General features: G+C 37.1%; 1 protein-coding gene across 5 annotated transcripts; it reads right to left on the bottom strand.

The window, feature by feature from the left end:
* Positions 1-183: 183 nt before the first annotated feature.
* Positions 184-27,310, bottom strand: LOC18430447 (Mitochondrial import inner membrane translocase subunit Tim17/Tim22/Tim23 family protein). Of its 5 annotated transcripts, XM_020665041.2 has the most exons (8): positions 27,175-27,310; positions 19,867-19,953; positions 19,598-19,701; positions 7,816-7,879; positions 3,491-3,595; positions 2,738-2,993; positions 1,085-1,162; positions 184-813 (listed from the first exon to the last, which is right to left on the bottom strand). In XM_020665041.2, the coding sequence occupies exons 3-8, from the start codon at positions 19,681-19,683 to the stop codon at positions 674-676; spliced, it is 729 nt and encodes a 242-aa protein (XP_020520700.1). In that variant the 5' UTR covers positions 19,684-19,701; positions 19,867-19,953; positions 27,175-27,310; the 3' UTR covers positions 184-673. The 5 variants fall into 5 exon arrangements, with proteins under 5 accessions (XP_020520700.1, XP_088716371.1, XP_011621998.1 ...); XM_088860245.1 differs by lacking the exons at positions 19,598-19,701; positions 19,867-19,953; XM_011623696.3 differs by lacking the exons at positions 7,816-7,879; positions 19,598-19,701; positions 19,867-19,953.

Here is a 27,310-nt window from a genome sequence, read left to right as displayed (position 1 = left end):
CATGTCTAGCATGTTTACCTTCCAGTGTACATTTTGGATAATCACCTTGTTCTTGAAAAACCAAACAAGTGACAAATAACTAAAAAAAATTGAACCCCACCATCGAAATCGGGAAAATCACCAAAGAAGACAAGCTGCCTAAGCCTCTGACATAATCAGATTAGATACAGAAATTCTCCACCATTTTCTCAATTTTCCCAGAATATATTACCAAGCTGCGGTTGATGAAATTCTATGTTTGCTCTCATCAAATAAGAGCTTCTTAGTCGGTTTACTTGAGTACAAGGCTCCAAAATTGTGGCTAAACAGTACATTTTTATCCAAGCCCCATACCAACATAAAATTTGAAAGGAAAAAGCAGTTCCTCAGGAAAGCATAGAAGGGTTCACAATACTCAACTGCAACAAAATGAAATGCTTGAGCAGTTGGGCTCCGAAAAAACCCTATATATAGTTTTGTACGAGTGAAAAGCCAAGATTATATCACATGTCTCACAGGGCTCGGAAAAATCATCCACTCACCTATCTCACCCTCTGTTCATTCAAGATGAGAGCTAATAACCACATGCTTAATGCATATGCACTCATGGAGGTGAGATGGGTGGGTTTCCATGCTGTAGGGCCTCTTTGCATATTTCACTTAGGCACTTCTGTTATTCCATTTCCACAGAGTCTTATTTGTTTTTCTGTTTATTTAGATTGCTTTCGAGTCTCTCAATCGCAGCCCCAACCCCACCACTGCCTCTCAATTCACCACTTTCTTGTAACTCGGAGGTTTCATTTGCCTTCTCAATGAGCTTCAGCTGAACCCAACCTATACATGCAGTAGAAAAAGGAAGAAACATGTGGGTTCCCAAAACTTGTAAAAAGCACTAATCTACCTTCAAATCATAAGTTTCAACAAAAAACATTTAATGAAACACCAAATACATCCCTATATACACATGCCCTAATTGCATTGATAATTGGGTAATCTTATTAATAGACTCAGACATCACAATTTTAAAAAAACAATTCACAAGTAGACGGCAATGGCAGGAGAATTAGAACTGGCAAAAAAGATGCGACCATAATATATAAATTACCTAGAGGAAAACAGAAGGCTGCCCCCAGAAACGAACCCATCAAGGCATTCCTAGCACGCCACATTAGAGATCCTGGCACTGCGAAAATAAACCATTAAGATAGGTATGCACGCATATATACATATATGCACGAACACACACACATACCAATATATATATATACACATCAGTATACACATGCATACACCACCCAAACATGAAGCATAGATCGATTACACACAAAATGAACAGGTTGTCAGAAATTTTTTTAAGTCTGAAAACATGATCACTTACAGCAAAACACATGGACAAACAAGTACCATGAAGCATGGGTGAAAGCGTCCTACCATGAAGCATAGGTGAAAGCTTCCTAGGGTTAAGGAGCTAGATCCAAAGACACTTGGGAACGAGATCCCATGTCACCGGGGTCAAGGTTTTGACTCGGAGGGGTCTAAACTCCACTATACATAAAACGAAATCAATTACTAGCATATAATAAAATTAGGATCGAGCTAATGCCCACTCGATTCATTATCATACATCTTAGCTTATTATCAATGACATAATTATAGTACTCCAATTTAGTACAATAACACAATTTACTAATAGCATAAATTGGCTTATTATGATATATTAAACTGTAGTTTTTAATACCATAATTCTAGTATACCACTATGTGATATTATAAATAAATACATCCATAATACCAAGGAGAGAAGTAGATCGATTAATATTATAGCTCCTCGCCTTGGAGGGATTCTACAAGGATGTAGATTGAGATCCCATTTTATAGGGAGCGAGATCACTATTTTTCCAAACCCAACTCCCTCTAAGTTCTCAAGTTCATAAGGTGGGACTGTGGCCTTATCCTAAGGTTCCTGCAACTATGCCATGAAGCACATTATTCACTGAACCTACAATCTGGATTATCCTGGAACAAACACTCTTCAAATAGCATCTATTCATGAGAATCACATTATGATGACTTCCTTCTATTAAGCCCAAAGTAGAGATGGGGTCATAATTCATCATACAGCGCACAAAAATACAAGAAGCCGAGGGCAAATTAGCAAGGCTAGCAAAGATGCAGCGTAAACTACACAAATGCCACCACGTTTTAGAAAATAACATAAGAACTGTCATTGGTGAAAGATATACAGGGAGCACCAACAGTTTAAAAAATAACAAGTATAGGCAAACGAAAATGAAGACATCATTCAAAAGCCTACGCAAGCAAAATATGTGGCTGTCATTGCTCTCTCTCTCTCTCTCTCTCTCTCTCTCTTGCCCACACACATACATACAACACACAGAATCTGTTTCTTTTTTATTTCATTTTTTGTTGGGCTGGCGGGGGCGGGAATACCGCAGACTGCAGCCTCACTCTATTGCTCCAGAATAAGAGACTTAGAGAGAGGGAGAGAGTTTCCACCCCTCTCTTTGAAGAGAGAGGGGTAGTGAGAATTGCAGCCTACCACCTCTCACTGCTTGGAAACAGAACAACAGCCATAATTTCAAGAACCACTATTTTCACATTTATCTTAAAATCAGTAGCATTCACATACCATTTTGTACCACTTGCAGCATCATAATAGAATTCCCTAGAAGAATTAAAAGAGGAATATTTATTGAACCAAAGCGAATGAGCATTTAAGAGACAATTTCAGTACTTACATATGAGGCCAAAACTTGCAGCAGTCGCTGAGCCAGCTACAGCAACATTCAAGACATCGTGCACCCCACGTCTCTCGGCTATGACGTTTTGCAACCCAATAAATGTCGCCGTGAACATTCCAAGGCGAACGCCACCCACAATGGACCCTCGTGTGACACGGATGAACCTCTTCTCCATTGCATCCCTCATCAGCCTGTACTGTTCTCGCTTGTCAGGGGTGCTACCAAGCTTCAGCATCACTTCTGCATCTTTGCTCTGACACCACACTGGCCATAAGTTTTGCAACGTCCAATGCAATAAGACTCTTTTTGGAAACTACTGACTACTAATATTTCACTGATTACCTAAGAAAATAGAGGCACTGTTTTCTCAATGATTCATAGAACAAGAATGTTATGCTGGTGCTTTCAAGAAATGGAGGAAAAAATAAGAGAGCTTTGGACACCGACGTGGGTAGGAAACTCCACGATACACAAATGGCAAGAAAGAGGGGGCTTGCAGCCACTATGGCATCCACCACACGCGCATGTGCAAAAACACATCCACTCATGCTTGAAAATTGTAGTTTTTTGCCAAGGCCAAGAATTTCTTTCCTCGAGTTATAACATTGTACTTTTCTTCGTACTTCCAGAAACTGGAACTGGCTTCACGATTTTCTATTTATCAACTAGCAAATCTTTTGCAGAGTCACTTCTCAAAAAACTGAAGAAAAGACCCACATCAGACAAAGTACAGGGATCAGTAAAACTCACCACCGATGCGACAGCCTCCTTGCTACCGCCATAGAGCAAGCCTGCGACCACTCCAACTACTGTTGCTGTACCCCAGTTCACTGTTCCTGTTTTCTTTTCAGTAACCTAGGCAGATGCTTAGAGATGTCAGGGGGCAACTCTTTGTTTTTCCTTTTTCTAAACGTAAACAATTAATTAGAAGTGCAAAAGCAATGATATTCGGGACAACAAATTGATGATCAGCAAATCCACAGATTCAGCATTTGAGTTTGGGTGGCTAACATGTTCAAGAAGATCATAGATTACTACATAGAGAATTAGAAGCAATAGTTACCAGTGTTTCAAAAAGCAGCCCGACTAGCGCCTAGACGGGCCAAGAGGGCATGGGAGCATTGCCCAGGCCTAGGGGGAGTCCTTGGGTGGCTGCCTAGGCACCAGTGCCCAAACCTAGGCGGGCGCCCAGAGCCCAGCCTTGGGCGGCTACCCAGTGCCCAGCCTTGGGCGGCCACCCAGGCTTGCACCCCTCCCAAGGGAAAACAAATGGCATTTTTTGTCCTTTTTACCCCTAAATAAGGGGGAAAAGGGAGTTTAGGTTATTATGTAACCTAAACCCCTTTGTTTACTATTAGAGTGGAAAAAATTTGAAAATGATTACCTTTTTACATTTCTAAGAGATCAATTGGGTATTTCAGAGTTTTGAAAAAATCGATCAAAGCATCATCTTTTTTATTTAGATCTGATTTTGATGATTTTTTAAAGCATATTAGAGGGCTCTTGGGACGTATTTGAGATTGGAAAATATCTCAAACATTGCAGATTCAAGATCAAGCAAAAACATTAGTTAAAATTTGTTTTGGAGATTTTATTTGTTACTTCAATGTCTTCTTTGGATTCTTCTAGAAGTGGTGAATCGGGTTGGAAGTATAGTTATAACCCACCAAATCCAAATGAAACATCATACAAGATGTAATTATTGCGAAAAAGATACTAATGGGAGTATAAACTGGTTCAAAAAACACCTTGTCGGTATTAGGGGGAATGTTGTCCCTTGTAGAAACTGTTTATGAAGCTATTAGAGAGGAGATTAAGCAATATATGAGTTCGGTAAATAGAAAAAGGAACGAAAACCTTGTCATTTGGATAAGTCTATTTCTGGTTCTTCAAGAAATGGTGATCCGGGTTGAAATTATGGTTATAACCCTAATCTAAATAATAAAAAGTGTATAAGGTATATTTTTGTGAAAAAAGATAGAAATGAGGGTATTGACCGATTCAAGAAATACCTAGCCGGTATTAAAGGGAACGTCGCTTCTTGTAAAAAGGCTCTTGAAGCTACTAGGGATGATATTAGACAATATTTGAATTTAGTAAAACCAGAAAAGGAGCCTTGTTATATGGAAATATCTTTTCCCGATTTTTTTAGAAGTGGTGATCCAGGTTGGAAGTATGGTCATAGCCCAAAACCAAATGGCAAAAATTGTATAAGGTGTAATTATTGTGAAAATGATACTAATGAGGATATTTACTGGTTCAAGAAACACCTTGCCGGTATTAAAGGGAATGTTCCTCTATGTAAAAATGTTCTTGAGGCTAGCAGGAAGGAGATTAAGTAATATTTGAGTTCAGTATAGCACAAAAAGCAAGAAAAGGGTGGAGAGGTACCAGGTAAAGCAGCTAAGACTCATAGGGCCTCATCTGCACAGAGTAAGAGCGGGATACAAGAAGAAGAGGGAGAGACAGATTTAGAAGAAACAGAGTAAAACGAGCGTTACGTTGAGGAGGGAGATGACTCTGATGATGGTGGACTCGATTCTGATGCATATAATGAGGTTTACCCCACTTTTTCTGATGTTGACTAAAGACACCTAACTCGAATCTAAGACGAATCATTTTCTTTTTCGTATTTTCTAGTTTATGTTGATCAACACTTATGTGTATGCCTATATAGTTGTATTATTATATGAAACTATGGATTATGGAATGATATGAATTATGGAGCATGGAGAATGGTCTATGGAGTATGGATTATGGATTGTGCCAATATTAATTACTATTATATTTTATTTTTTGTTGTACTAGTAGTCTATCTATTACAAATTTACAACGGTTCGGAACAAATAGGATTATGAGATTTCTAATATTTTATGATGTATTTACTCGTATTCCCATGCCCCTATTCTTCAACCTAGGCACTAGGCTGCTTGAAAACCTGGTGACCGCCTAGGAGCTGGGCGGTCAGGACCCCCAAGACTGCTTAGGTGCCTCCTGGAACTTGATACGGCATTCTCAAAATATGGAAAATCAAGTATAACTATAAAATAAATGATTCACCTATTACCAATCACAAATAACTCTGGCAGAGTATTTCTCTAAATAATATAAATGAGATTTGGACTTCTAGAAATTAAAGTTGGTCTATGGTTTCTTCACATAGGTTTTATTAAAGATAATATACCTTTTATGATCATGAGTAAATGTTAGTATTTACTAACACCCTTGCCTCGAAATTTTGGCACAACCTCCCCTTTACCAGAGTCAGTATTTGTACAAATATCCGAAAATTTTGTTATTAGTAAACCTTGTAAAGATTCAATCTGGTTTGAGAGTTTATGATGACAAATAAAATACTCCCAGTTCAAGTCAAATTCCCATACGAATCAGATCAAGTTACAGAGGTTATAGGATGATAAAAGTAGTCTGGGATCTGAAGGCATAAGTGGAGCTCACTTTCTTCGAAGTGTTTGATGCCCTCAACGCGGCTGGATACCGTGATGCAAATGGTACCCGCGAGAACAGCCCCAAGATACAGCCAGATTAGGAAACTCTTCTTGAGTCTCTAAGTTGCATGCTCAAAGAGTCGCTTAAAATCACAGTGTCACTGATCTTGCTCTCAAATAGGTCACGATTAATGGACCTCTCTATAACCAACAACTTTTCTTTGCTCTCCGTTCCATTCTTCCCTTCCCACTGTTATCTTAACAGTACAAAGTCTTTGTTTTTGTCAAAGTCACAAACTCTCTCTCTGTCTTCATGTCACTTCCCCATATATTAATCCAACTCTCAGTTTCATGTTGGATAAATGTGAGATATATAATGAAGAGAGAGAAGCCACATAATTATGAGCGTGGCAAAGGAAAGGGAAAGAGGATAATAATAAAAGATATATGTATAATATAATGTGCCGCATACCAATGAAGCTGAAGGGCAGGTTTCTATAGGATAGCTGAGAGACCAGCTTTGCTCTATGGGACGGAATGTTGGGTGGGCAAAAAACAATATACCCATAAAATGAGTGTAGTGGAGATGAGGATGTTGAGACGGATGAGTGGCAAGACAATAAGGGATAGAATTCGAAACGAATCCATTCAGGAGAATTTAGGAGTGTGGCACCAATAGGCTATAAGATGAGAGAGAGTAGACTTAAGTGGGTTGGCCATGTGTGGCGCCGACCAAGTACAACACTTGTTAGGAGGTGCTAAGTTAGTTCAAGTAGAAGAACTAAAAAAGGCAAGGAGTAAGTCCGAAAGAACGTGGTTGGAAGTAGTCCGAAAGGATATGGGGACTTACGGCCTCACTGAAGGTATGGCCTTTAATAGAGTACAATGGCGGATCAGGATTCATGTAGCCGACCCCAATTAGCTGGGAAAAAGCGATAATGATGATGATGATGTATAATAACATGTGGGATGGCCCAAAGAGAGGAAAAGGGCAGGATTTTTCACCACTTCACCGCGGTTAAGGGAAAATGATAGTGGTCCTTAAAGACCATAAAATTGGACACCAAACACAAAGGTAAATAAATTGCTTTTGAAATTATCAAATAAATTAATTTAACAATAAGCTCATCTTCTCTTTTCTGAATGACCAATACCTCATTAGATGCCTTTGATTCTCATTTTTATCTAAAAAATCATTCAAGTGTCCATCTCCAAAAAATCATTTACAATATAACTAAAGGATAAAGCACACCAGTTGATTTTGAAGAGGTAGATGGTCAAAATAATTGATTTTCTGAGAGAAAATGAGACTCATCTGATGCAACGCAAGTATATGAATTTTTTGCAGACAACCCTTTCCATCCGTCCTCATTACATACCAAGCACCCGCTTCCCACACAAATAGCTTACAATTTATTAACATGGTAGAGCTTGATTATATATTTTAAACCATGTTTGGCTTTTTTATGTTTCAACTTTCAATTTTTAAACCATGAGCAAATCTGTTCTTAGATCAGTGGCAGAGCTAACTTTGATCCAGAGCACGAAATACTAAAATAAATCTGATAAAGAAACCCTAAATCTAGTAAAATGACTGAAGGAAAAAGAAAGAGAGGGTAAGAAAAATACCTGGCCAAGCCAGTTGGCCCGACAAATCCAAGGCTTCAAGGCCTCGCGCATATCAAGACCGCAGCTGTAATTTCCACCATGAATCCTCCGTGTCTCTCTTCAATGTTGACCAAGCGTTGGCTTGGTTGAATGACTTTCTTAATCTAAAGGTTGCAGGTCTAATGGCTAAAGTTTGCAAGAGGTTTTACCTAGTTCTAGGGTTAGCACACAAGGTTTTCTCTCAGGTCTTAAAGTCTCTCAAATTTCATGACGAAATGTGTTTATGTAAGCTGAAAATTGATTGGAATAGGTAACAACCCATAACAATAAGTTTTGGTGGTCAAAGGCTTGGGCAACACTACCAGTGTCGCCCAGCCCAGGTTCATTGAACCTGGTCAGGGTTGGTTAGGAAGGTTCAAAAGCTTCTAAAATCCGTTTCCAAGTCAAAAGGCAGTATGAGGGTTGGGTGACACGGGTAGTGTCGCCCCCATAAATTTTTAGGTTTTTAAGTTGTTGCATACCAAAATTTGGGTCAAAACACGATGTTTTACTATTTTTGGTTGATTTTATACCAAAACTAGTAGTCTTACAGGATTCTAGATCATAGGGCAGGAACTATGGACTACAGTGGTCTATGGTTTATAGTGTGGTCCTAAGGCTGTCTAAGGCTAGAAAACCATTGAATTTGTCAGTTTTAAAATAGGGTGTCTACATGTGTTTTCAATTTTTCATACAGATTCATACAAAGAAAAGAAACAAGTTTAAATCAAAGAGGCTAAATGAGTAAGTTTATGTCAAGTTCAAACAATTCTTGAAGGAAAGATTTGCTAAATGAGAAAAAAGTGACCCCCTTAGAACAAAAGACATGGAGAATGCTATGGAGATGTTGGATGATGATGATGAATTATAGTTATCGAATCGCCTATGAGGGTAGCGATTCTGTTTCGGAATTTTGATTCGACATTTCTCTAAGCGAAAGTCGATTCTAAAATAAAGGAATCATGTTTCCATTTTTTGCGGATTGCGATACCACCTATTCTAGGAATCTCGATTCCTGGATTGTCGAAATCAAGATTCCATATCGCGGACATTATGATTCTTAGCTATACAAGAATGCGATTCTCCTTGTGAGAAACGTTGATTCCAAACTTTTTGAAATTGCGAATCCATGTTGTTTGGAATCAAGTTTCTATATCGCAGACATCGTGATTCCTTGCTACACAACAATGCGATTCTTGAACTAAATAATAGGAACTTCAAGTGTTCAACTAAATAATATAACATGAAAGTAATGTGAGAATAGAAACTTCATTTCTTGAACTAAATAACATAATATGAAAGTAATGCGAGAATAGGAACTTCAAGTCTTCAACTAAATAATATAACATGAAAGTAACGTGAGAATAGGAACTTCAAGTGTTCAACTAAATAATATATACATAAAAGTAATGTGAGCATAGGGAGAGTAGATGTGTGCTCAATCATGAGTGAGCGCAACATGTATGAGAGCGTGAGAGAATTTGAAGTTGTTGTACATGGCAATAAAATCAAAATTTAAAATATGAGTAATATGTTAAATTTTTTATTTTCTTATTTACTAATTCCCATCCTTCATTCCATGTTACTTTTTAAGAACACTTATCAAGGATAAATAATACTAAAAAAATGTTACTTCAAATTTAATAATGTTTGGTAATGGTGAGGGTACTAAACTACTAATGTAATAATGTTTAATATATGATTGGCACTGTCATTTCTTAGAGCTGAATAAGAGGATAAAAATGTTTTTCTTCAAGTAGAACAAGAAGATAATAACGATATGAGCAAAGTGCCTTGTGTGGTGTCTTAGATTAAATTAATCATTAAATATCGGAGAAATTGACTAAAAATTGAATAACTCAATTTTCAAAAGTCAAAAGACTCAAAACTACATTTAACAAAGAAGAATTACTATGTCATGTATGTATTTTATAATTCAAGGAAAGGAGATAAAATGAGCTTACCCTTGTTCGCACTCTTTGTATGCCGTAGACTAGCTCCAGACCTTGTAGCCATAATAGGATTGATATAATAGGGTTATTGATAGACCGAGTCCATTGTATGAGATTGTCCACAAAGATATCATAAAGGTTGACATTAATACTTGGAGTCTTGGACTGAGTATATACATATCAAAATTTGATCTTGTAGTAATGGGTAAGTTTATATATTTTTTGAATACTTCTCTTATATACCGGAGGGAATTGGTTTCCAATTCTAGTAAGGGGAGAATCTAGATTCCAATATGGGGAGAATCACGATTCCGGAATGGTGAGAATGTTGATTCCAAATTGATGAGGACAACGATTGTAGAATTTTAGGAATCACGATTCCATATTTCTAGGAATCACGATAATAGCAACCACCGAAACAAGTGGGGTCATGTGAGATTCCATATAGGTATGAAATGCGATTCCAACATCAAGGGACATCGATTCTTACAAATAGGAAACACGATTCCAAATTTTTTGAATCTCGATTCCAAAATAGTGAGAATCATTTTTCTCAAATCTAAATCGTACGGACAGCGATTCCTAGATTCCGAAACTTCTGATGCACGCGATTTCGCGATTCCGATTCCAGAAACGATTCAAAATCACAGACGTTTCCAACAACGATATGATGAATTGATTATGATGAGGTCAGACAGATTGATATGGTATATGGTTATCGTTATGGAGACCTCATATACAACCATAGTTGTTGGGTACATGAACGGGAACAGTTCTGGAATCAAGGCCGGGATCGGCAGATCTAAGCTATACTGAAGATCCCTGTGTTAGGGATCGATGCCTGTACAGCCTCAAAGGTCGGTATCGAGGTCCATGTGTGTTGGGGATCGAGCTCCTTTATTACATAGGATCGAAAATTATTATATAAAGGTGTGAGATTCTATACATAAGAAGGGAAGTTCAGAAGGGCATTTTTTTGAGTTTCTCAACTCAAGGAGCGCATTATTAAAAAGGTTCCAAAATATTATGGAGCGCAGTATAACTTTTATAGGAACAAGCTCCATTTTCTTAGAACACAAGTTACCTTGTGTAGGTAATAAGGATCCATGGCTTTAAAATGTAGCTCTCAGCGTTGTTAACCAATAACATGTAGGCTTAGTCCTTCTATGAAATAAATATGGAACTATAAAGCGATCCCATATTGGTTGGATCTGGATGCCATATATGGCGATGCTTGTGTTCCATTATTTTGGAATCTAGATCCCCAATGCACTCTGGAGCACAAACCATAAAACTATGGAACTAGATCTTGTAATGTTTACGAACACGAAATTAAATTGTAACGAACTCGTTCCCTTATAAGATGGAACGAGATCCCGAAAACACTAAATTGAGTTTTAGGCGAGATCCGCTTTGGGATCGAGAGGATCGAAGTTCTACAAGGGATCACCAAGCAAGGGAGGAGATCCCGATAACTATGGGTACAACAGCCAACCCTCTTAGGGCCACTAGATCTTCACAGAGGACGAGGAAGGGGAAGCAAATTTAGAAGAAATAGAGGATGACATGCGTTATGTTGAGGAGGGAGATGATTCTGATGATGAGGAGCACGACTCCAATGCATATGATGCAGCTGACCCCACTTTTTCTGACGATGGCTGAAGACTCTTTGAGTCTTCAATTCTATATTTCTATCCTTTTTTTCCCTCTTATGCAGATGGAGTATGGAGTATGGAGTGTATGACTTCAGACTATGTATTGTCTAGAACTGAATTTGTATGCTGGATTATATTTTCGTATTTTCTTAAGGGATTGTCTACAAATAGACCATTTATCTTTTGTACATAAAGGTCACAATCATTCTTGTCCCTTAAATTTCAAAATGGGTGGGTGATTGTAAGAGTCTCATTGAATAGAAACAAAGTTCAAAAAAAAATTTCTTGGACTTCGTGACTCACCCCAAGCCATTCAATTTGACATCTAATGAGTGGGCATGATTGTGATCTCCATGTACAAAAAATAAATGGTCTATCCCTTTTCTTAATGTGTTGTTAGATAATTGTCCAAATCTCAAATGGTTTGAACCTCAATATAGATTTTTTTTAACCATGTATATGGAGCATGGACAAATGGTATGGAGTGCATAGACTATGTATGGACTATATGTTGTGCATTCTTAATGTGTTATGCCTCTATGCATTTTTTACACAGAATTTACCGAAAGCAGTTAGATCAGACACCTCCTAGCCATGTTCTTCCACCTAGGCCACCTAGGTTTCCTAATGCACCTCCTACCCTTGTTCTTCCTTCTGCCTAGGCACCGCCCAGCATTTTTTTGAACATTGAATATAAGAACAAGCAAAACTTCAAAAGTTGGTTCATGAACAATTAAATTGAAGAAACAACAAATGCATGCCCAGAGCAACAAAATCGAACGTCTTAAGAAATATGAGACCATATAATTAAGAACGGAGATGTGAACAAATAACACAAGTTGAAACAGAAAAAATAAAATGGAAAAAAGAGCAAACCGCATCTGAACCCACAACTTGACAAGAACTTTATGTACGTTTGTAACAATATATTAAATGTAACCATTGTTCAAAAAAACGGACTGCCCAGCGCCTAGGCGGTCCAAAAGGCCTAGGCACATCGCCCAGTCCTAGGCGGCCAAACTGGGCGGTGGTCCCAGAGGTGGAAAAATACCTCTTTTTTTTTTTCGTTTTTTTCAAGATATAAAAGTTTAGAATGATGGGTTTTAGGTTCATTTGAAACCTAAACCCACAAGAACCCCTTTTAGACAGAAAGAAACCTCCAAAAAACTAAATTTCATTGGATCGAATCATCGAAGTGTTTATCAAAGTTTGGAGTTCGAGCAACCAAAGTAAGTGCATTTTTTAGATTGCTTGTTTTATTTTGAGATGTCTTCTTCAGGAGTTAGTCAGAGTGAAGATCCGGATTGGAAATATGGATACAACCCGAATCCAAATGACAAAAATTGCGTTAAATGCAATGTTTGTGAAAATGATACAAAAAGAGGTATAAACCGGTTTAAGAAACATCTTGCCGGTATTAAAAGGGATGTTGCCCTTGTAAAAATTCCTGAAGTTATCAGAGAGGAGATTAAGCAATTTATAGTTATGTAAAACAAAAACAAGAACAAAATCCTTGTCATAGATCTATTTCTATTTATGCTACTTTTAGAAGAAGTGATTCGGGTTGGAAGTATGGGTACAACCCAAAACCAAATGATAAAAATTGTACAAGGTGTAATTTTTGTGAAAAAGATACCAATGGGGGTATTAGCCGATTCAAAAAACACCTTGCCGGTGTTAGAGGTAATGTTGCTTCTTGTACAAAGGTTCCTGAAGCAATTTGGGATGAGATTAGATATTTTCTGAATTTTGAAGAACCAGAAAAGGATGAAAATAAGCCTTGTTCTATCGAAGTGTCTTCTTCAGGCTCTAGTCGGAGTGGTGATTGGGGTTGGAAGTATGGTTATAACCCAAATCCAAGTGATAAAATCATATTAAATGTAATTATTGTAGCAAGACTACTAATGAGGGCATTTACCGTTTTCAAAACACCTTGCCGATATTAAGGGGAATGCTGCCCGTGTAAAAATGTTCTTGAGGCTACCAAGGAGAAAATTATATAATATTTGAGTTCAGAGAAGCACAAAGTAAATGATAGAGCAGCCAAGACTCCTAGGACCTCATCTGCACAGACTGCACATACTAGTAAGAGGAAGGTAGAAAAAGATGAGGAGGAAGAGGTAGATTCAGAAGAAACAGAGGAGGACGAACATTTATATTGAAGAGGGAGAAGACTCTGATGATGATGGCCTCGACTCTGAGGCATATGATGAGGCTTGCCCTATTGATATTCCCTCTGATGATGATGACGACGAATGACGACTCTTGCCTCTTGGTGCTGATTGTTGAGTCTGTTGACCATTGTGTTGAGTCATGATTATTATCTTATGTTAGACTGTATATTTCTGTTGTGTTGAGTGTTGACTTTTATATCCTACAAACTTGTATGGTTTTACAGTTTACTATTTTAACAATATGGATTATCAAAATTCTCTTCTCGACGTCTATCTTTTTTTTTTTAACTTGGGTTATGGTATATTGGTAATTTGGTATGTTTTTTACTTTTTTTTCAACTGGGCAGCCGCCCAGGCTCTGGGCACCCGCCTAGGTGCTGGGTGGCCTAGACCCCCCAGGCCGCTTAGGACCCGCCTAGCGCTTTTTGATACACTGAATGCAACAATAAAAATTCTCTCCTCAACTGGGAGATGTTTCCCCTTCAAAGTATGTCCAATAAACAGGCCAAAAAACAAGGAAGTGGACCTCAATTCGTCACTCTCATCTCCAAGAGACAATTATATACCCTTCCATTTTTTAAGCACGAAGTACAGCAACATTTTTAAAGCATCACTAGTCAATTATATTTTTCGTTTCACACTAAATTTAGACAATAAGAAACCACTAGTATAACTTTAATCTAGGATTTGCCCATTAAGAAGACCTTTTAACTCCAAAACAAAAATAAAACTACCCACAGTACATTGTTCTTTTTACATTTACACTTAAAAATAACATTCTCACTGTTTTTTTGAGAAACGGTTAACTATGACATTTTCATTGTTTTGATGGTGTTTAATTTTCAATATCTGGAATCACTGTTTGAGGATTCAATTATTTCAATCTGAAAGTACCACTCGAAAAAACTCTTAATTTAAATCTCATTGGTGAATTCCCTTGCATGATATTCAGTTTAATTTCATGATTTTATAAAGTGTCATATTCAAACACAAATAACTAGGCCCCATTTGCTTTGTTGATGTCCCCAAGAACCACTCATATGCCATAATGAGCAAGGTTATTATGGGGTGGCATCATATGATCCTTGAAAGGAGGCACAAACTGCTAATGATAATAGATACTGATGCCAGAATCACCCAAGGCACACCAAATGGTCCATCTTCATCTCTCAACTCTTTCTTGTGTTGTTCAATAACTCAATCTCAACTTTGGAAAAATTACATGCAATAGAAAGTCCAGTGGCTCGTCAACATCCCAGCACGTAAAGCATACGTTTAGGAATTGTTTTCATATATTACAACATCAGGTTCACTTCTATGACACTTATCACCTCGTTTTATACCTGTAACTGACCTTTTCCTAAAAATAGATGTAAAAATAACTCCCTCAGTCTACAAAGAAGAATCTACTGAATTCATTTCATTACAGAGTTATAAGGAAATGAGAAGACAGTCTCAATCTTGCCAGAATTAGTAACAAAACAGATGCACATGTATAGGCATTAACCCAGTTGCACACAATAACAAGATCCTCCACAAAGGTCTGAATCAGATTACCATCAAAGCAAGAACAAGAAAAAAAGACAAACAACAATCAGAATCTAATGGAAATTATGCTTTATTTAACACTGCATGCAAAGTCACCTTGACACAACAAGAAACACCAAAGTGACTTGCTCATTAAAGGATTTACAAGTCACGTAATCAAGTCCACCTACTGAACTCACTGGCAATGTTGAGCCATCAGATGGACTCAATGAACTCTTCTCCATTACCTACCTATTTTACAAGGGCAATTTATCAACGCACACCTAGGAGATGAACCATTTAACATTTCACTCTTATCTTTTGATATAATATCAAAAAGCCCATCAAAATACACACTGTCATGAGTTGGAATAGTTGAAAATCGTTAAAATGTTAAATAGTTGATAAGTTAAGTGTATTTTAATAAAGGGAAATTTACGTACGGATTGGCTTTTAATAGTGCTACGAAATAGCCCAAAAATATGTCATTATTACCTGGAAGGAACAGAAACCGCAAATTTTTTATTTTTTTCCAAGTTTGCCCCCAGTCAGATTTTAGAAACATCGGACTGCTTTTTTTCCGAAATTTTTCCTTTTTTGGAAAATTCGCCCCAATTTTTGAAACCTCAGACCGCTCGATAACATTTCAAAGCGGTTCGATGTTTTCAAAATCATACCCTATTTTCAATCAAAAAGAAGAAGAGTTCGTGGTCTGATATTTTTAACATCGGGCCCTGTTTTCAATAAAAATAAAGAACAATTAGCGGTCCGATGTTTTTAACATCGGACCATATTTTCAAACAAACCTTATGTTGCCTCCAGAAAGATTGTGTGCCCACAACAATGGGCCAATCAATTCCAGTAGTTTTAGAGAGAGAGGGGGAAAAAGTAAAAAAACCCAAAGCGAACACGAGGCAATCCTCTCTCTCTCATGCCAGCCAAGCTCTTTTTATTCCCTGCATCTTTCTCTCACTAGAGGGGCCCAACCACATCCTCCGCCGCCCATTTATATAGCCATCCACAACCCGCAATGCACCCCAGCATCATAGAGAGAGAAAGCAAGTGTCTGAGAGAGAATAGTTAGAGAAAAAGGATCAATGGCGATGGATGATGGGAAGGAGAAGCTAGAGAGATACAACTCGTAGATTAGAAAGATGAATAGCAGCAAGGCGCTTGCTGCCTCATCGAAGCTGCTATTTAGAACTTCGATTTTTATCGCTCTCTTCCTTGTGTTCTTTCTCGCTCTAACTTGTTGGAACTCAGCTCTCGCACATGTAAAACATAATTTGACAAATTTTCCAAGTGAAACAAAAACCTGTTGAAATTTCTAAGCAAAACAAGACTGGGGGCAAACTTGTCCAAAAAAATAAAAAATGGGAATTCCGTCCTTCTTGGTAATATTGGCCTATTTTTGGGCCATTTGTTATAACAGACCTTTAATCCGGTCTGTACGTAAATTTCCCTTTAATAAATTCACCATTACACAAAAACCAGATCGGGCACCAAAAGGTTAAGTGACCCATCCAACATTAACCGGTTCATAGCTTGTCCAACAGGTCAGCAAGAAAATGACAGACAAAAGATAGGAAAAATACAATCTAAATTAGTTTAACTGATCCATCACTCTGGTTCCAACAAATTTTCATTGGTTCAATCCAGTATGCTGTGTTTCCTAGTCTTATAGCCAACCAAAACAAAAGAATGTTTTCACTCCAAGATGACAATTAAAATAATCCAGAAACCAATCCAGGCTTCACAACAGTTCTGCCACCTTAGAAAAACCTCCATTAAGGGCCAGTTTGGATGTCAAATAAAAAACCTTCACATTGAAAAAAATGTAAGTTTTTTCATCCTTAATTGAGAAATATAGTCATCTTTTTTTATTATTCTGCTGGACTGTTTGGATGGAGTGTGAAAATACGAAAAGCAGATTTTATTTGTTCGACATTTGTTTAGAGTTTGCATTCCACCCTTTCAAAATTGGCTTGCCATTCCAAAAGGTTTTCCTGTATCCCTCCCATCAGTCAAAAATCCGCTTCCCTACAACTTTCTCTCTCTAAAAGCTAAACACCTCAAATATCCTGGAAAAGCTCCCACCCAAAAACCCTAAATTCCATGCAACTTTCTCTCTCTAAAAGTCGAACACCTCAAAATATCCTGGAAAAACTCCCACCCAAAAACCCTAAAAATCAACAGGACCATAAAACCCAAAGAAACCTGCTTGAAAGGAAAGACCAATACCCCTAAAACCTCCATTCAAGTAAATCGTGGTTTTATGGTTTTTCTCTTCATGAAACAAGAGAAAAAAACACGAGAATGGAAGATGAGGGCTACCAAAGAACCAAACTGGGGACACCCTCAAAGAGTTAAAAGGTAGACAAAGAAACTGCCTCAGAAATTGAGGATTTCAGAGGATGGCCTAAGAAGGGAGCTGAAGAGAGAGAGAAGGTCTTGCTTTTGAGATGGTTTTAGAGAGGGAGAGGTTGTACTCAATGCAGAACCTGTAACCCGAGCTTCTCGCTTACAAAATTGAGCTCTAAAACGAAGCATATTGATCCCCCAGCAACATTCCTCTGACCAGTACCAAAAATTAAGAAAAAATCTCAAATTCCCGGCTCCTTGGAGGGTAGAACCTCCCGAATGTTAGTTTACTAAGTGACAGCAACCCCATTAAGTTCAGGCCTTTCTTTTGGAGAGAGGACACTAAGGAGTCAAGTTTACAAGGAAAAAAAAAAGCCCTGGTTTGCAAAGGTACACCTATTTTACAGAGAAAAGAAGCCCAAAATTTGAAAGAGGGCTTTCGTTATTTTTAGAGATGAAGGGTTTTGATGTTGGAGCACAGAGAAAAGTTGGCTTTTGATATGTTTAGAGAAGAAGGGTTTTCGATGTTGGAGCTCTGGGAAAAGGGAGCTCCATTTTGGGGCATTAGGTACAGAGGTTTGCTGCGTGTTGTTTTTTGTTGGAGAGAGAGAGGGGTTTACCATGTTCAGAGTTGCAGGGGCATGGGAGAGGTGCTGGGGGTGTTTGAAGAGGAGAGGCAGCATCCGATAAGCAGAAGCCCAAAGAGTGCGATGATCCAAAAATATTTGAGTCCGACTTGAATATATTTAGATGCTAAATTCACCTTAGAATGGACAGCTTTCTAATTTTCTTATAAAAAGGAAAAACTCACGATATCCAAACACGTATAGACCCCCTTTCGAAAAATTTTATTCACCTACCATCCAAAAAACTAGCATATTAATATCATCTCATAACATGTCAAAACCCAGCTTTTGGACAAAGAAATTCACAAAACCATGAATACACAAGCGTGTAAATCTTTTTCTAGATCTTTTGCACACAACAACAGGGACGAGCACATAATCAATGTAAAATCCAGGTTCTGTTGTAATTTTTATACAGTATTAAATTGATGTATCAGATCAACAAATAACAACTAAAAGGAAACAATCAACAAATATAAGTTGACATATGCTGACAATGCATCTTCACTGACAACAAAGACATAAATGAAAAGGCAAGGAAGAGGAGCGGCCCAGAGATGATAAATAAAAGGGTCAAGCATGAGGAATAAGAGAGAAGAAGATTTATTCTCCAAATGAATAGGAGCAGTGTTCTAAAAGTTGGCCACCCAACCGCCTAGGCGGCTATTTTAAAAAACGCCTAGGGGTTCTTAAGGTCGGACTAATTAGGCTCCAGAACTAGGTGGTAGGGCGGCTGATTAGGCGGTCAATAAGGTGGAACTAGGCGGCACGCAGAGCCTTGACGGAAAATGTTTTTTGGGTGGGGGGCAAAAAAGGACAATTTACCCCCTTAAAAGGGGGAATAAGGGTTTGGGGGGTCATTCTTGCCCCCCAAAACAAATAGAGAGAAATGACTTGAAAAAAAGTCGATTTGAAGATTTTTTGAGAGATCGAAATCTTCTTCGAAATCCTCGAATGGTCACGATATTAAAGGATATTCAACCTCAATCTTTTTGAGGCTTATAAGGGTTGTAAAAGAGGAGATTTGGGATCCCAAACATTTCGGTTTGGCCTGAAATCGAGTCCACTTCAAGAAGGTTGGTATATTTCAATAATTTTCATTAGGTTTTGTATTTTTTTTCCCTTAATGTCTAATGATGTATTTTTATTTTTCTTTGATACTTTGTGATATATATTTGATATGTTATTGTCTATTTGGAATCTTGGATTATTATTTTATTAGTTAGTTTAATAATTGCTTAATTCTTAATTGCTTATTAAATAATTGTAGGTGCAATGTGTTTTAATGTTCATTTTGAGTTATAATTATTTCATTTACAATCTAAAGTTGTAAATGTTTAGGTTTGATCTGTGGTTCCGGCAACTTAACAATATATTATATACAAAACTTACTTATTAAATAATAAAATATATCATAAAATGGGGGGAGGTGTGGGGGATCGAAATTTAAAAAAAAAAAAAAAAGTCACCTGCGTTTTGGGTTTGGGCCCCGCCTAGGCGGCTGCCTCCGCCTTATTGAACATTGAATAGGAGACAAGGGGAATGCATGGCTCATTGTACCTACTCTTTCAACCTAAACACAGGACAAGGAGAATGAAAGAGAGCCAAAAAACTATTCTCTTACCAACAAGAGAATATGCAGCTATAAATTCACATTCCTTTACAGGATTCCAAGACACAAAGCACTGCAGCCAAAGCCAATGTGGCACTCCCTTAGCCTTTGGTAATTGCCACAAACCTTTTGCGCTCCTTAGGAGTCTGTGAACTTCAAACATGAGGAAATTACTTCCTATAAAAGCTTCATCCATCCCAAGTTTTCCTCTTCCTGAAACCCCAACTTTCTTATAAATTACCATATCATTTGTTTGAAACAGAGTAATGATAATGCTTTACGAAAACACTGTTGTATTGCTTCCCTAGATGAAAAGATCTTAAAAACCTACTGTTAGTTGACATAGTGAGAGATTGAGATACTCTAAAATCTCAGAAGAGATAACAGAAATAGAAAAGCTTCCCTAGTTTTCATCCAAAACAACAAATTTACAATATATCATCACAAAGTATTACCCATAAGTTCATATAAGATGGACTTGGAAGCCACAATTAAAAGGTTGACACCATGAAAAATGACAACACTAATATTATTTACAGAAATAGCTGTCTAAACAAATCTCATTGAAATAAATATCTTCTCAAATTTGATACAAATCCTTCCCATCATAACATATGCAAAACCAATGAGCTCTCAAAAATTTCATACTCCATATTACAATTACAAAGAAAACCATATAAAACTGGCTAAGAGAGTAAAAACTGTCTGTATTAAATTGCAAAAACAAAAGGTAACAATAAATTTATATTAAAAAATTTACAAGATTATGCAAAATAGTCATGAAATTTTTCAGCATTTTCTTATCAGTCTGTTCTCTCCTTAGTTCATCTCACATAGGGACCTCAATTTGGTTCCACCATCCTCCATAATGTCAACTTCAATCTTCACAATCACCATGAAGCAATGTCAATTTGTCTTTGATTCTGAGGTCTAGCACTGATTGATCTCCATCATCTGGGTCATCCTCCTTATATGCATCTTGGTCAACGAACATACTACCTCAACAAGCTCCTTGTCAGTGTGTTCCTCACAGGTATCTAGCTCAACTACTGGGTTTAAAGAGCTTTCAATAGACATCTGCTCTTGTAATTTAAGAGCTGCTATGAATTTCACTAGCTCATTCTCGAATTCTTTTTTCTTCAACACAGAGATATAGACGTTTTAGCCTTATGCACTACTCCAAACTACCCATACTTGTGATACCATCCTTATTCTTATCTTGCAACCATAGAGGCCAACAAGCATCTCCATAGGAAGATAGTATCGTTTTATGCTACCAACACTTTTTTATACTGTCCGATGGCACATCATTCCATGCAATCTTTTGACCATCGCATGGCTTGAAGCCATTCAATTTTATAAAGGCCCGTTTCTCGACCTTCATCCCCATCCAACATATTGAAGTTGGTACAGATAATAGGGACGCTTGAATGAGGCAATGCTGCCTATATCCATGAGCTGGATGTTTGACACGCCGCATTATCTAGTAACAATAGAGTATTCCTTTTCTGTGCTTTCATTTTCATTGACATTTCTAATCTAATCTTGGAAAAGAATTGCAGTCATCCAAGCTTTTTCATTATGGGTATAGTTGTTAAAGCCTAGTTGCTTGGCACGTTTCTTCTTGAGGCATCGCGGCTTGTTGGCATGAGCAATAAAAAAATAGATGCATTTTTTCTAAACCATCAGCATTTACTGCAAATGCCAAAGTGAAATAGGAGTTCATGGCCTTGATTCCCTTGATTTGGTGAGATGCTATAGTATGATCCAGTGCCATGCTCCAAAATAAACAAGATTCATCCATATTAAATTATGTCCTTCAAGAGGTATTTGTCACTGAATTCATGTATCTAAGGAAAGCCTATTTCAATTGCCTTACAATATTGATAACCACTTTCGAAATTTGAAATATTGAAAACTGTGGCAGTTTGAAAAGCTTCCAACCAACCATTAGAAAATTCTGGGGTCCTATTTTTGGTTAGCCTCATCATCTCAGCAAACTCCTTTCCTTCGGCTATGATCATGTCCCCTATCAGACGTACACCTTCATGCTCACATTGCCAAACCTAATTCGCATGGGCAGTGTCAAGTTCAAGCACAAAACATTCTTTGATTTTTACGTCTCAAGCCTGACGCTGACATTGTTTTAAATTCTTCTCCCCTCGAAATAGTGCTTTGAGAAGGTGCCTTCAACAATTAGAATTCCCTTTGAGTCCAAGTTTAATCCATTTTTTGTTATGACAGGATTGGCCTCATGATATTCACAAATTTCCTTCTGTTGCTCATTTGTAATGTTGCCTGCAAGGTTCTTTCTGCCCATAGTATTTATGAAACTAATTTCCTACATGTCAATAAATAGAAAGCCCTAAGAAAGAAAACCAAAACACTGAAAAGAGAAGTCTAATGAGATTATGAGTGGAAACAAAACTGTAAAGGGAGCACATACACAGAAAATAAACAAAAAGAAAAAAAAAAGTTAGAGAAACGACAGAAAGAATTAAATAGAATTGAGAAAATAAATAATACCAAAGCCTTTAAAGAAAAAAAGCATGAGAAAACCAAAGCCTTAGAGAGGGGAAAGGGGGGGAGGCGGAGGGATAAAAAAAGTAAACAGAAAAGCTTCAAAAAAAAAAAATTATAACAAAAAAATACCCTCTTATCTTTTGCAATGATCACTCTCTCAATCTTTCTAGTGAGAGAGAGAGACAGAGAGACAGAGATGTAATTAATAGAATCAGAGTTATGGGAATGATTTAAGCATGTTCCTATTTTTAATTGCTCCATGATGGTTTTGAATTCTCTCCCCTTGTCTTGTCGAGGTGATGACCAGCCTTGAATTAGAATTTCAATTTGAAACTGCTATTTTTCAAAGTTGGAGATTTGGTGCTGGAGTTTCTCATTTCTTTTGTAAAAACACTAATATAAAGGGTATTTTACTTACATGATTGTATTCTTTCTATAGGATGGGAATATGCACTGTCTAAAAAGCAGTTGCTGTTGGCGCCAGGGCAGTGCTTTGAGGCAGGGCAGATCCCTAGGCACCTTGCCTAGGGCTAGGCAAGCAACCTAGATAATGGTAGGCACATGCCTAGGGGCTCAAGGCGCCGCCTAGCACCTCAGCCAAGCTGCCCGTGTCGGGCTGCCCATGGCTTAAGGATAGAAAATGCCCTCATGGCATGGGCAATATGGTCTTTCCCCCCATATTAACAGAAAAAAGACATTGTGCCCCCCCAACCACCCCAAAACACACGCACACACCCCAAAAAGATAAAGTAACAAAAATAAAATAAGGAAAAATATTGATTTCTAAATGTTTCCTATTGTGATAAACATCAGGAAAAAAAAATTTAAAAAAATTTTAAAGAAAAAACTGAGAACTTTGAGAAATGATTTCAAATCCATTTTTTTTATTTGATTTATTTTGCATATCAATAGAGCTTACAAATGGAAAATTTCAATAATTTAAAGGTCGAAATTCATCCAAGACATTGAGATTTGGAAATGCAATTATCTTTGTGGTTTGTTAAATCTTAGATGTGTGAAATGTGATTCAACACCTAGTTTCTTTCAAACTTTGGATTTTCCACTTAAAATTTTAATGTTCAACCATTTATACAAGTAGATAAACTTTATCTAAAATATAGTAATTTATTAGTTTGTTACATGCGTTTATATTTATATGTAATTATATTCATTGTATATTTATATGTAATCATACACAAAATATATCCACATATATTAGGGCGCATCAAAACAGAGGCAGCCACCCCACCCTAGTTGGTTAGATGTTGCCTAGGCCTTTTTAAAACATTGGGTATATAAAGCCATAGTGATTAGGATGAGGATTAAGCTTTATATAGAGAGAAGAAAAACCCTTGCACCTTTGGAGAAAAGGGGTTTCTTGAAAGAGAAACCAGTGAGTGGAAAATTGATTTTCATTTTATTGGGAAAAGAAAGGGAACAAAACATAGAGAACATGCACAATAAGCTATCTTGGTGAATAGTGGATTTGGCCATTTCCTCCCTTGGACGTAGCTTGTGTAAAGAAGTGAACCATGGAAATCCGCTTTTATTTTTTATCTTATTTTCTGATGTTGTTCTTTTCTCTTTTCCATATAATTTTCTCAACAATTGGTATAAGAGCAATGATTAGGGATGGCTGACAAAACCTCCGACGTGAAGTTTGATCTTGTAGTAGTTTAGTGGGAGAGACAGTTTCAGGATATGGAAGAAGAAGACAAGGGACCTATCGATACATCAAAGCTTAGGGGAAAAGGCCAAGAAGCATATCAAAAGAAAATTGGGAGACTAAGTATGTGACAATTGCTAGCACCATTTGATTTTGCCTCTCTGATGACAATCTCTACAATGTGTACAATGTGGACACGATAGATGAAAATTCGACATCTGTACTTTGGTTAAACCTTGACATCCTTTATATGACAAAATCTCTCTCAAATCACCTGTATTTGAAGCAGCAATTATATACCCTAAAGATGAAAAAAGGTATGCAGATTATGGATCTTCTCCATGGGTTCAAGAAAATTATTTGTGACTAGGCTGTATATGCGAAAATAGAGAAAGAGGAAAAGCCATCTTTCTTTTGACCTCACTCCCTTCTTCGTATGATCATTTGCTTACAATCTTAATTTATGGCAAAAATGCCATAGACAGTTCAACAGCCCTCTCATCATACAAGAAAAGGAAAAGGACCACTAGTGAAGGGGCATCTACGCAGGCATTGGTGGTTAGGGAAAGATTAGTGAGAAGGGATCATCTAGAGGCACATTTAGGTTGAAGTCAAGAACACGAAATGACAAGGTGAGATGTCATCATTGAATGAAATAAGGCATATAAAGAAGGACTGCAAAAACGTAAAAGACAAGGAGAAAGGAATGGTAGACTCCAGTATGCAAGCTAGTGTTGCAAAGGAGAGTTCTGATGGTAGTGCTGGGAATGTTCTCTCTATAGGCCATACAGCAATTATCTTTCTAATGAATGGGTCCTTGATTTTGGGTGCAGTTTTCCTGTGTGTCCTCTTAGGAAGTGGTTTCGCAAGGAGAAGTCATGTAATGGAAGGAATGTCTTAATGGGGAATGATACACACTGTAAGACAATTGGTCGAGGACAATGAAAGTTAAAATGGCTGATGGCATTGAGAAAACTCTAGCGATGCCAAACATGTACCTTAACTAGAAAAGAATTTAATGTCCTTTGGTGCTTTAGATATTATTGGTTATAAAATAGTATTGGAATGTGAGATTTCGAATATGATGATGGGACTTTGTCATCATGAAGGCATAAAAAACATACATCTCTACAGGTTACCAAGAAGAATAGTTGTAGGCAAAGTGGGTATATTTACTTCCAAAATGAGCCAGCAGATCAAGCAAAGTTATGAAATATGCCCTTGGAGCATATGAGTCAACAAGGCCTGCAAAACTTTGTGCAAGGCTACTGTTAAGAGGTATAAAGGAGTGCAGCTTATACTTTTGTACTGCACTTGTTTAATGCAATGGGCTATAAGTCCGTGTCCAAGATAAAAGATAAAAGATAAAAGAAGGGTGCAATGATGAAGGCGGAGAAAATTATAAAGTACGATTTGTGGCGAAGGGATATGACCCGAAAGAAGCTTTCAATAAGATCTAACTAATAAAAAAATACATAGTTTTATTCGGTTTGTTATCACTATAGTTGCCTTACATGACTTACATTTAGAGCAATTAGATATGAAAAGAACCTTTTTGCATGGAAATCTTGATAAGGAAATACAGGCAACATCTTGAAGGATTTATGGAGAAAGAAAAGAAGAGAAGATATTTAGATTGGAAGTCAATGTAGAACCTCAAGCAATCTCCTAGACAATGGTACATGCGACTCGACATGTTTATGACAAAGCATGTACACCAAAAGCAAGTATAATTATTGTGTTTACTTCAAAGTGCTGCATTTACCATTCTGGTATTATATGTGGATGACTTGTTGATTGCAGGAAAAAGAGAGTTAGACAAATAAATCAAAGACTCAGTATGGTAAAGAATTTGAAACGAAAGACCTATGGCATGCAACAAAAAAAAAGTGGAAATTTGTAGAGATAAAAAGAATGAGAAGTTGTGGATATCACAAAAAAAATTATATTAAGAAGGTTCTCTCAAGGTTTAATATGAATGATGCAAAACATGTTAGATCTTAACGCTTTTGCATATTGTGACCTAGAAAGGGAACACAGATATCCTGTTCTATATGCTAGTGCAGTGGGCATACAGAGATAAGAAAAATATAGAGAGAACATGTACAAGAACTTTCTTGGTATTTGTGGATTTGGCACAGAAGTACCTTCAACAAAGTAAGCAAACCACGTAAGTCTGGTTTTGTCACTACTTGTGGTTTGATCTTCTTTTATGATGGTTTTTATTTTTTCTTTTTCTTTAAATTTTCTCAATATCAATTACACATAAAATACAAGATGACACGAGACAAATTTTATAAATTTTCTAAGGGTGTAAAGATTTTTATTTCAAAAACTAATAACCTCTCTTGATTGAGACTAAATGGCGCCACTAAAATGACAATTTTGATACAAGTAGAATATAGGGACATATTTCCCAATGATCATTTGCAAAAAAGTTGATTCTTTTATCTCCCTCAATTGTATTTTACTTCTGCAGCCTCTAGAGAACCAATAAAGCACAAACTTCATCTATTTCAACATGTTCCTTCATATATGGAAAGCTGTAAGCAAAATCTTTAAGCTGCGAATCATTACATTTCATGTGTAGGGACCTCATTAATTTCATAACCAGTAACCACACACCACTTAAACACATAAATGCACATATATGAGACAAAACAGAGAGATGATAATTGCATATTCACGAACTTATAACAAACATGGGGCTTTTAAACAACAAAAGTGAACATAAAAATGACATGATAAAGGAACAGCCACATGATTTATACATGATTTTATTTCTTTTTTTTTTGGGTAAATCTGATTTATACATAATCATTTACTAGAATTTGAGCTAGATATCACACTGATGAAACACAGTTTAGTTCTTAGGAAATTTAAAGGTTCAAAAGATTGGGTGTTCAGAAAAATAAAAATGACATATCAAAAAATGATGCTCAATGTCCTCTCCTTATCGATGATCCAACATTGCTTTTATGTCACAAAATTGCAAGAGGCTCACAAAATTACAAGAGGCCACGATGAACGGTTAAAACCAAATATTCAAACGGAACTTTCCCCAAAAAAAACCGAACTCAAAACTTAATACATCAAAGGAACTGTGTGTCCATTGAGTATTAGACCAAGAAAAGAAAACTCCATTCCAAACAAGAAATAATTCATCACAATGTCGATGCAAAAATAACTAAAATAACACGGCAGCGATGGCTTAATTCATGACAGTGAGAGAGATTATAGTTCACCTTTTGAGTGGATTCTTCTGGTTCTTCTAGGGTTTCCATTGGTTACAGTAAGAAGATCACCTCCCGAGAAAACTACACTAGGAGATTGCAGACAAAGGATTCTTCTGTCTGGTAAATCATAAGACTGAAAAAACAC

Source organism: Amborella trichopoda, chromosome 3 (assembly GCF_054954075.1).
Source record: "Amborella trichopoda isolate Santa Cruz 75 chromosome 3, AtrichopodaSantaCruz75HAP2 v2.0, whole genome shotgun sequence".
Classification (NCBI taxonomy): Eukaryota; Viridiplantae; Streptophyta; class Magnoliopsida; order Amborellales; family Amborellaceae; genus Amborella; species Amborella trichopoda.
Note: the sequence above shows the minus strand (reverse complement) of the source record. Positions and strands in the feature narration are given on the sequence as shown.

Coding starts and splice junctions, on each gene's coding strand:
- LOC18430447 (XM_020665041.2), bottom strand. CDS start 19,683: ATGAGCCATGCATTCCCCTTGTCTCCTATTCAATGTTCAATAAGGCGG. Junction 7,880..19,597: donor GGCCCAAACCCAAAACGCAG/GTGACTTTTTTT, acceptor TGGAAATTACAG/CTGCGGTCTTGATATGCGCG. Junction 814..1,084: donor AGCCTTCTGTTTTCCTCTAG/GTAATTTATATA, acceptor CTGCATGTATAG/GTTGGGTTCAGCTGAAGCTC.